Source organism: Argiope bruennichi, chromosome 6 (genome assembly GCF_947563725.1).
Source record: "Argiope bruennichi chromosome 6, qqArgBrue1.1, whole genome shotgun sequence".
NCBI lineage: Eukaryota > Metazoa > Arthropoda > Arachnida > Araneae > Araneidae > Argiope > Argiope bruennichi.
Window position 1 is genome coordinate 117,631,554 of NC_079156.1, and position 11,352 is coordinate 117,642,905.

The 11,352-nt window shown below is 27.6% G+C and overlaps 1 protein-coding gene across 1 annotated transcript; it reads left to right on the forward strand.

Annotated features, from left to right (window-relative positions):
• The first annotated feature begins 413 nt into the window (after positions 1-413).
• Positions 414-9,287, forward strand: LOC129971924 (integumentary mucin C.1-like). Its single transcript, XM_056085902.1, has 2 exons — positions 414-490; positions 8,876-9,287. Exons 1-2 carry the CDS (start codon positions 414-416, stop codon positions 9,285-9,287), a joined length of 489 nt encoding a protein of 162 aa, XP_055941877.1.
• The last annotated feature ends 2,065 nt before the right edge of the window (positions 9,288-11,352 follow it).

Genomic DNA, 11,352 nt, shown 5'->3' on the forward strand with positions numbered 1-11,352 from the left:
CAAATGTCTTTTACTGAATAAAATTCTGTTGCAGAATATATATAAATCCCTTCTTAGAGTGTTTTGCTAGAAAATTTAATAGATTTAATATGAAATGCTTATATCTATATTTTATTTTTAACGAAAATTCGAACACATAGACTAAAAAAAATAGAGCTGAAGTGCTGACAAGACAGTACTTACAGTAAACAGCAATACACTGTTTTGCTGAAAAAATTTGTAATAAATAAGAAAATTTATAATAAATAAGAAAGAAGCCAAAGGAAAAAGACTTCGCTTAACTACTCACATCTCTTTATTCCTCGACTCACCCCAAACAGAGATACTTATAACTAATAGGATTAATTAAGATTCTTCAATGCAGGACAATAAATTTATTATTATTTGAAAGCTGTTTTTTCCGATATTGTTTTATGCATTACAATGCATTGTCCCAGCAAGAGAATCAATCATCTGGTGGTTTAAAATTTAAACCACCAGATGATTTGATGTAAGTGATTTGCATGAGGAATTTGTTAATATTAATCAATTTCAAGAACAATTAATAGAAATACAAAGTGACCAAGCACTTCGATACAATTTCTACAAAAACACTGAATCTTTATGTGCTTTCTGGTTAAAATTAAAAACCGAAAAGCCAATAATTGTTAAAGAAGCCCTAAAAGTATTATTGCCCTTTGCAACAACATATATGTGTGAGGCTGGTTTTTCGGCTCTGTGTGTAATCAAAAACAATTACCAGAACCAGTTAAATCCTGAAATAGATATAAGGTGCTCCTTGACAAGCATTCAACCGAGGTTTGAAGATCTTTCAAAATGTATTCAAGCACAAGGTTCTCATTAAAACTGTATGACTTGCATTTAAAATTTATAAGACTTAACATATGCATTGATATTTCTTTCTTTTTTAGGAATAAGTTAAAATGTCAATTATTTTCAAAAAGTTATAAATATATTTTAATTTGGTCAATAAAAATTATTAAAAACACTTGATTATTAATTAAATTTTCCTTGGATCGAAAAGTAGTTTTGTTTATCTTTATTATTAAAAAAATAAATAAAAAATTTGTAAGTTAAAAAAATCATCATCGTAGGATTGAAGATTTTTAAAAATACGATCTAAAATAAAGCAATGAAAAAATTTTGACTTTTTTTTGGGTCGCAACATGAACATATTTCTCTAATTTAGGTCGCGGCTTAAAAAGGTTAAGAACCACTGGTTTAAATGATAAACTTTGCCATCAATAAATTTTGATTTCATGATCGATAGTAACGCTGGTGGTTTGGTGTTTTTGGCGCAAGAGTCATATTTGCCTATGCTGTGCCAAGCAATTGGTGGAGCCAAAAAGCAAACTATAAAAACACATATGCTAAAATGTAGAGGAAAGTATCAACATATCAAGATTAAAAAAAATTCATTTCAATTTTAACCTCTCCTATACGGTCGTCTTAATTTTATCTTAATACATTTAGAAATTATTGATGTTTGAAGGTATTATGAATTTCTCGTCAACTTTATATAATAAAAAATTGCTTCACGCTTGCAATGGATTTTCTAAATTATAATCTCCTTAGAACTATATAATTAAAATTACAGTTACGATTATATCATCTTATATTACATCTGATGTTACGTTGATCAATATTTCGTAAGTTAAAATAAAGCATCCTGAAATGACAAATAACAAATCTTTTTAAACATTAAAAAAATTAAACATTTTTAAATTTTAAAATTAAAATTAAAATAAAACCATTTCACCAAAATTAAACACCGATATAAAAATGTTCATTTTGGAGAATATTGATTTCAGTTGTTTCATTTTTATAAAAATGGGATATGCATTGTTTTACATAAAATGGATTTACTTAATCAGCATTAGACATATGTGTGACTAAGCATTAAGCGTATATGTGTTTGAGATATAGTTTAAATCTTACATGAAGAGCCGTATTAATGGTTCCTTATTTAGAAAATTATTTTTTTACAGATAATGACGCATTAATTAAAAAAACTACATTTAAGTTTTTTAAAAATATGGATATTTTTATAAAATACTAGCCGCCTTTGGCGACCAGCCGGTTCGCCAATCTTAATGTTCGTTAAAATTTTAATAATTAAATATTTTATGCAATTCCAACTTTAATAGATTCTTCAGCAAAATATTTTAAAACTTCAAATTTTGATAGTCATATAATTCACTCATAATATTATAAAGGCCTTCAGTCATAACGTGATATGTATCTCTCTAATTTTTTGTTACCCCTCGTAGAATTTATGCTTTAAATTAAAGTGTAAAGGATGAATCTGCAATTAATATAATAATATTTTTTACTGAAACAAAGCATTTTTTTTTATAATATGATTACTGATAATAGAGTCACTGAGCGTTTAAACTTTATGGGCACTAAAGAATATCTTTCTTAATTTATGTAATATCTCAAGAATTTGTCAACAAAATTTTCTCAGATTCATCATGAACAGATCGATTCATGAACAATGTTTCATTTTAAATTCATCCAACACTAAGAAATTAAAATGAATCGTTTAAAATAATCGGTCGAAAACAGGTTTAAACTTCTTAAAAAAACGATGTACTTAAAACTATAAGCATATACAAAAAAATATATAACTAACATAAATACAATTTAATTACAAAAGCATGCAACTTACCTAAAAATAATTTAAATCATTGAAAACAGGTTAAAAAAAACTACTTAAAAAACGATGTACTTAAAACTATAAGCATATACAAAAAATATATAACTAACATAAATACAATTTACTTACAAAAGCATGCAACTAACCTAAAAATAATTTAAATCATCCGTTGAAAGTGGTTGTCATGACAACAATCAGAACAATGCGCATGCGTGAACTTTCTCCGCCAGTCAGGTAACGCAAATGCGTGAATTTTTCTACGCCAGTTGGGGTAACGCTATGCAGATTATACATTTTTAATTTCCTTTATTCTGTGTTATTTTAATTCGAAAGTACTTCAGAATGAATCTGAAACATGGATTAACTAACAATGTTTAATTTTAAATGCATAAAACATTAAGAAAATAAACAGAATCGTTTAAAATAATCCGCCGAAAAATGTTAACCCTAGCCTCATGACTGTTGGGGGAAAAAAGAAACGGAAGCCTTACTCATTTGGCGGTGGGGAAAATGGAAGATTTTTTTGGCGGGAAAGTTAGTTTTTAATTAATAATTAAAATTTCAAAAAAAGGGACCCCAGGTGCACATTCCCGACCTCTAAGGTATACATGTACCAAATTTGATAGCTGTATGCCAAATGACCTGGCCTGTAGAGCGCCAACACACACACACACATTGAGCTTTATTATAAGTATAGATAAGCAAATTTTGCTTTGAAAGAAACAAACAAAAGATTTGTTTTCCATTTTTCAGGTACGTAACAACACTATTATCTAAAACGTATTCTTTTTTTTTTTTTTTCCTTTCGCTCATTAATCCTACTGCATTTTTTATTATTATATGTCATTTTTCTTACTCGTTTTTGATACAACGAAATTTGGATCTGCGGATTTAATAGCAAATTATTTCATGTATTTTCTATGTGTGAGTAAACAATGCAAACGATAAAATGTTTAAGTGCATTTTTTTGCTTTTACTTTCTAGTATTCAAAATTTATGTAGAGAAATTATCGAAACTTTCGATTAATTCGAACCATAGATTTTGATGAATCTGCACATAACAAGTTTTCCTGAATAAAAAAAAATAATTCCATTACCCTCTCTGAAAACACGGTAACTAGAAAATGGAGAAAACTAGACAAATGAAAATTTACATACAGTATTTAACTAAAATTATACATACTGTTTATGTTCTTTAATAAATCCACCAAAAGGAAAATATGTCTTCTCGTTTATGTGTATGCGTTTTCATGAAATATAAATGAATATTGGATGTAATGAATGTATATGATGTAATGTAAATTAATATTGAATGCAATGAATATATATGATGTAATGTAAATGAAGGTTGAATGTAATGATTGTATATGATGAAATGTAAGTGAAGGTTGAATGTAATGATTGTATATGATGAAACGTAAATCAATCAATGAATGTAATGATTGTATATGATGAAATGTAAGTGAAGATTGAATGTAATGATTGTATATGATGAAATGTAAGTGAAGATTGAATGTAATGATTGTATATGATGAAACGTAAATGAATGATGAATGTATTGAATGTAATATGATGTAATGTAAATGAATGTTGAGTGCAATGAATGAATGTTGAGTGTAATGAATGAATGTATATGATGTATTGTAAATGAATGTAGAGTGTAATGAATGAATGTATATGATGTATTGTAAATGAATGTAGAGTGTAATGAATGTATATGATGTATTGGAAATGAATGTAGAGTGTAACGAATGTATATGATGTATTGGAAATGAATGTAGAGTGTAACGAATGTATATGATGTAATGTAAACGAGTGTTGTATGACAAAAATTTAATATGCGATTTTTACATCTAAATTATCGATTTTCGTCTATTCCTAAACTAAATATATCAAAATATTCGCTGTCTATTCTCTAGTCTATCTTTAATGCAGAGTTGCAGATTCTAAACAAGTAGAGGAAAAAGAAGAATATGGTGAGAAAACATCAAATATTGTGTGGAAATATTGATTTCATTGAATTCTAGCAACTTATGCAATTCCACCTTTCCTACAAATTCTTTCAGAAACCTGAAAAAGGCTTTATATTTTATTCTCTTACTTTTATCTTGCAGTTTGTAGTAAACGGGATTTTTATCTAAGAACGACAACTTTGATTGAAAAGTGTGAGGAAAACAAGTTAAAAACAAATTTTACCAATAGTACGTGCGAAAATTGCATGTCTTCCCAATTTTATTGTAGTTTTAAGTTTTTTTATGCACGTTTTTAAAAGCATCCAATAAACGCATGTTGGAAAAATTGAATTTACTGCAGATGATGAAATAGAAATTATTTTTATATTTTTTTGGAAACTTTATAAAACGATTTTTGTATATTTTTTGTAACATTTATATTGATTTGAAACGTTATGCCGAGAACAATTTAACATATTTCTTTTAAACGAATTATATATAAGGTAAATGAAACATTATTTATAAATAGGATAGACACTGAAATCTCCTAAAATTAACGAAACTAAACCTAATTATTATCTTTGTAATTGTTTTATATCTCTTTTTAACTAGAATAGTAATTTATTCATTCCAATTTCTAAAATTCTTTTCGCATTTATTTCTATTTGGTTTTATGGATGTTTTCTCCAACTGATTTTATCAAAAAGTTTTAAAAAATAATTATTTTACAGTATTTACTTTTAAAAAAATCATTACAAACGTAAAAGAGTATCTTGCTTCCTCGCATTTTATTTCCGTATAATCATTTGGCATGTAATTTTGAACATCAAAAATAACTAGCAAGCTCCAAAAAAATCTCTGCAATTTATATTAACGCATATTCCAAAAAAAAGCAAAACACTAGATTGAAATCATGAATTAAAATTCAGTTTTAACAAATACGTCTAATTTTTTTCATATAAATAAATTTCTTTAAATCATATTCTAACCTTATTGAATTGTAATGAGTGTATCTTTCTCAAAATAAAATTACTATTTAAAATTCCTATTGTATTGGACGAAAAGTAATTTATTCAATACACTGCATATGTCGCTATGATAATATAATTTTCTTTCTCTAGCCGAACAAATGATGCAATTTATTACTTAATTTACGAAGTAGTTTCACTATACCCGCCGTAGAAAATATCGAATATTTTAAATGACATTTAAAAAAAAATTTAATCATGCCAAACATATTGCAATCATTTCTATAAAGATGGATAAGATATTGCGTTATTTGCTTATGACCGCAAACATAAAAGACAGAAAAATCGTTTGCTGGATGAAAAAGAGTTCCTATTTAAATTTTTGATTAACAAGTAAGAAAGTTATTTTTTTACTGGATTTTCATTTCGAAACCTCATTTCAATTCTTCAAATCGGTTCCAGAAGTTAATAAAATCTTGATGGACTATTTCGAAATAAATGCAATCAACAAAAAATCAATGTGTGGAAAAAAATGAATAGTTTAAATTTATGGTGTTTTTCATTTGTAATTTCAGATATTCACCAATGTCTAGTGTAGAAATTGAACTGAAAGATGAAAAATGAAAACTTTATTTGAAAAATAAATAATATTGACAGATATTTAAACCTGAGATTAATATTAAGTCCTCCAAATTTTATAAAATTTATTCAGATTCTTAAACGTTTCTGTTTTTCACTAGAATAGAGATCTCGGAAGTTTTATTTTGAAACAGAATTATGGAAATCTAATTTGATTGTGGAAATTTAATTATTTAGGCATACTTATTAAATCCACTTAAATTATAAGGAATCTACTCAAATATAATTTTTATGAAAAATCACATATTATAAATTATTTATCTATACCACTGAGACTTTATATTATCATGTTGAGTTCATAGCAATAGACTGACTAGTAGACAATCAAATTTTTGACTGATTTGTTTAAAAATTTTTTACACATTTATAATTTTGATGACAAAATTATATCCTAAATTTCATCTTCCTTGTTTATTTTAATCCGAGTTATTTCACAATATAATGGGAAAAAATTCCACAAGACGGATTTTATAAAAAGTTTGAGGAAAATCATTAATTTTAGGATATGACTGACATACCGAAATTCCTTCGTTTAACTCTTTCTGCTCTGACTTAGTAAACATATATGAAATATTTTTAAGATTCAAGAAAATTTAAAGCGTTGAGATTTAGAAAAATCTCAAGTCTAATGATTTGACAGTTAGGAAACTATATTATTCAAAACTTTGTGTAATTAAAAATGAACTAAATGATTATTTTCTAATCTTTTTTTTCTGAAAAACAACATGCAAGCTTTCAAAAGCAAAGATTTTATAACTTTTAAGATAAGTTTGTAAAGATTTTATAAATATTACCAATGGATTAACTAAATATCTAATCGATCTGCAATTTACCTATAAGAAAATTTATATAGAGACCTCCTTGGAATTTATTTATCGACACTGATTTATTGCAACACACAAAAAAATAATACCGAGATGAGAATTTTAAAAGACGATTAACAAAATACCTTTCTTCATGACATATTGGATGAAAAGGCTCAACGCGTCAACAAAGGCAGTCAGATTTTTTTTTCATTTCCTCATTTTTATATTTTTAATTTAAGCAAAATCTGCTTAGATCGCGGCCTAGTATTTAATTTCTGAATCTCTTAAGATGGCATATAGTTACAGTTGCAAAAAATATTTAAGTAACATAAAAGATTATGTTTTCTGTTGTTTCATTCAATCAATATACTACTTAAAAATTGGGAATACTAAATTTTTATATAGTCCTTTGTATCTATGAGTTACATTTTACTGTATATTTTTGGCATGCTAATGTTTTAAACAAATAAAAATTCCGCCTATTAAAACTTGCCGAGTTACAAAGCTTTGAATTCTTTTATTTTAAACCAATAAAACACCTCCTTCAGGAAAAAGAGTAATTTGGCTGGAAAATTTTAGAAATAATCTATAATAGTGGTAATTAAGGCCTTAAAATTTGGTCAAATTTGATTACATGAAATTGGAACAGCATTTGTTTAAATTGTGAATATGCCATAGATATTTTTACTAAACATGACTATAGAGACTGGACATCTGTATAAACATTTATATTACCTAACGTTTACTGTAATGGCCGAAACAGCATAAAATAGTTCTTTATGTCTTTTAAAGAATTTACCTATAAAGAAAGATTTAGAAAATAGCTATTGCACTATTATTATATTGGACACTATATATATATATAGTGGAACGATGGAAAAATATACTCTCAAATATTAAATATTTGGCTTATTTCTTGCCAGTTTTCAAAGCTAATGTAACTGCCAAAGAACAATCATTTTCAGGAAATCAATTAAAATGAATAGAAAAAAAATAAAGAGTCAATTTGAAAAGTAATGTCTTTATTTCTACTAACTCAAATGGATCTTCCAATAAGTAAGCCGTTAAAAATAAAGAGACAGTCTTTAGTCTTGAGGATTAACCATTAGGTTTACTAATAGACATCCCAACTTAAACGATTAGAAAAGAATTCTGAAGCAGAACGAGAATTCTTCTAAGGGAAATCAATTGTATATAAAGGATTGATATTTCAATTTTCATTTAAAGATAAAAGTTCTTTGCATCTTCCTTAATTTAAATTATGCCTTCCTAAATTAGTTTTCAGGAATTTTAAGAATTTCCATTTTAATTTATTTTTAAATATAAGATCAATTTGCTGCATTGTCACTACTTACTGCAATAAATATGAATGATATTATTTCATTTTCAAGATTTAAAATTATACTTTGAATGTAATTTTGCATTAACCATTGTGATATATAGCAATTTGTATTAAAATGTGCATCTTGTTTGTATAATGTGTGTTTTAATTTAAATACTTTATCCGAAATTGGAATCACGTTTGGCACCAATGTTTTCTTCTAGAATAAATACAAATTATATCCCTACGTATCCTCCTACAACAACTTGTCCTCCTCCTACTACTTGCCCTATTACTACTGCTACTACTTGTCCTATTACTACTGCTGCTACTTGTCCTATTACTACTGCTGCTACTTGTCCTATTACTACTGCTATTACTTGACCTACTACTACTACTTGTCCTCCTCTTACAACTGCTTGTCCTTCTCCTACTACTACTTGTCCTCCTACTACTACTACTTGTCCTCTTCCTACTACTACTATTTGTCCTATTGATAAAAGTACTACTTGTCCTCCTTCTCCTATCAGTACTACTACTTGCCCTATTACTACTACTTGTCCTACTAATACTACTACTTGTTCTATTACTACTACAACTTGTCCTCCTACTACTACTTGTCCTATTACTACTGCAACTTGTCCTCCTACTACTACTTGTCCTCCTCCTCCTACCAGTACTACTACTTGCCCTATTACTACTACTTGTCCTACTAATACTACTACTTGTTCTATTACTACTACTACTGATACTACTTTCCCTACTACTACTGCTACTATTTCCCTACTACTACTGCTACTATTGCCCTACTACTACTATAATCTGTCCTATTACTGCTACAACTACTTGTCCTCCTCCTCCTCCTATTATTTGACCTTCTACTACTACTACTTGTCCACCTCCTACTACTACTTCCATAGGAAGATTTTGTTGTTTATATAGAATAGTCCCCGAATTCGCTTGTAAACAGTGTTTTGACTCGTTTTGGGACATTAAAGTAACTTCATAATCAACATTCATTGAACCAGAAATATCAAAGTATCTGATATTTAAAGATATTAAATGTATTCGAATGTCTATTACACAAGAGAAAAATTTTTTTGAAAAATTCGCTTGTATATCTTTGTGAGTGATCCTCTTTTTTCAATTAATATCTACCAAGATTTTCCTTAAGTAGCATCTTCAGAATTTTAGTCTGAAGAAAACGCTCAATTTATTTTACATCCCTTATTTATTTGCATACCACAAAATTTAAATCATTATTGTTTATAAGCCTGGGTAAAAATATCGAAGAGGTGATGATTCTGAAGTTAGTTTATATACATAATTAGACAAGTACAAGGTTCAAAGGTTCTTGATGAAAGGGATTTCAATCTATATGTTCAAGAATTGCAGGATCAAAGCAATCTTTAAGCACCTAGGTAGCACATGGATGTAGGAATCTGACTCATCTCTAATATGTAGGAGAAGTGGCCTACCAGGAAGACAATTAGAAAAAAATCGTCATTAGGACTATGATACACTAGGACTAAAATTTTTAATTAATTTTGAAATTTCTTAGATGTAATACAGTTTCAGTTTTTCATATAAGTTTATGTTAATGCCCCGCCTTCCTTGACCTTACTTTTGATAACTTTATCAAAAACAATAATTTGAAAGATAATTATTATGTCAATCATCTTTCTGATTTGTTATTATATATAATGAATCAATTGTTGTTTTTTGTGATCCTATAAACCCAAAGAGTTTTTTTGTGTTGTGGCGATTAAAGCGTTAATGCTTCTAAATCTTCATTAAAATCATTTTCAATGAAATTATATTAGAATTAATAAATAGTTCACTTTTCATTATTGCCATACAACCATTTCGAAATAAGTAAAATGACAACAAACCAGATACATTCAACATGATTCATAGAATTGATTGGCAGTTCAGGAAAGAAAAGTATTTATTTTCAAGCATTTTTGAAACAATGAAATGGGAAGAAAAAAGCACTTTAAAATTCTGAAAAACAGTGCCGATGTCACAAAAGTCCTGTACCTCCATATTAAAAATTGTGACACATGCCATCTGTGCGAGAAGGCACCAACATAGTAGAACATCACTTTTTGAGCAACTGTCTCACCTTTTTCTTTTCGAAGGAGCAAAACGAAAATATTCGGGTTGCAAGGAGCATGGAATTTATCGAAATATTTTCATATAGAGGAACGATTTCCATTTGAAAAAGCAAACGGAAATGAAATCAGTTGTTGTCAAAAGAGTACTGGATATGACATTGTTTCCTTCACTGGGATGCCCTAAATCTTGACAACCCCAGGATTTGGCTTTGATGTACTGATAGTTCAAAAAGCTTTCGTTTTGTCATACATTTATATCGTATGACCTTCCTTGCAATTCGTTCTGTTTGTTTTGATGTGGAAAAGAATGTAAAAGAACTGTGCAATTTGAAATAAAAATCATATTAATTCTTTAAAATTAAATAGAATTTAATAAATCTGACATTTCATTTGGTGTTTTCATTGCGGAGAAAAAGAACAAATCTTTGCATTAAAACATAACAACTTAGTCAGAAGCATATAGATAGAATGCAAATTCAATAATAGTCACTACTTTTTCACTTCTGAATATATCTTTACCCTAGGCAGCTGGCTCATAAATGATGAGTGATAAAAATATGTTAAATAATGAAAATAAAGTGGTTTTGGTTATTATTCCGCACTTTTTTGAGATACACTCATTGAGAATTGTTAGTAGATTACTTTTTTAAAAAGTATAAAGAAAATATTAAATAGCAATAAGCTTTAATTTACATAATTTATATATAATAATTATAATTAATAATTGTAATTTATCTTATTTTGTTCAGAGAACTGGTGCATTTATGGATGAGATTTTAAATTGAAAAGTTTCACGTATCGACAAATTATTCTATTTCTTTAAAGTATGGTTGATCAGACCTCTGTATCTTAATAAATGTTTAGAGGAAATTGAATATTTATATTGTCAC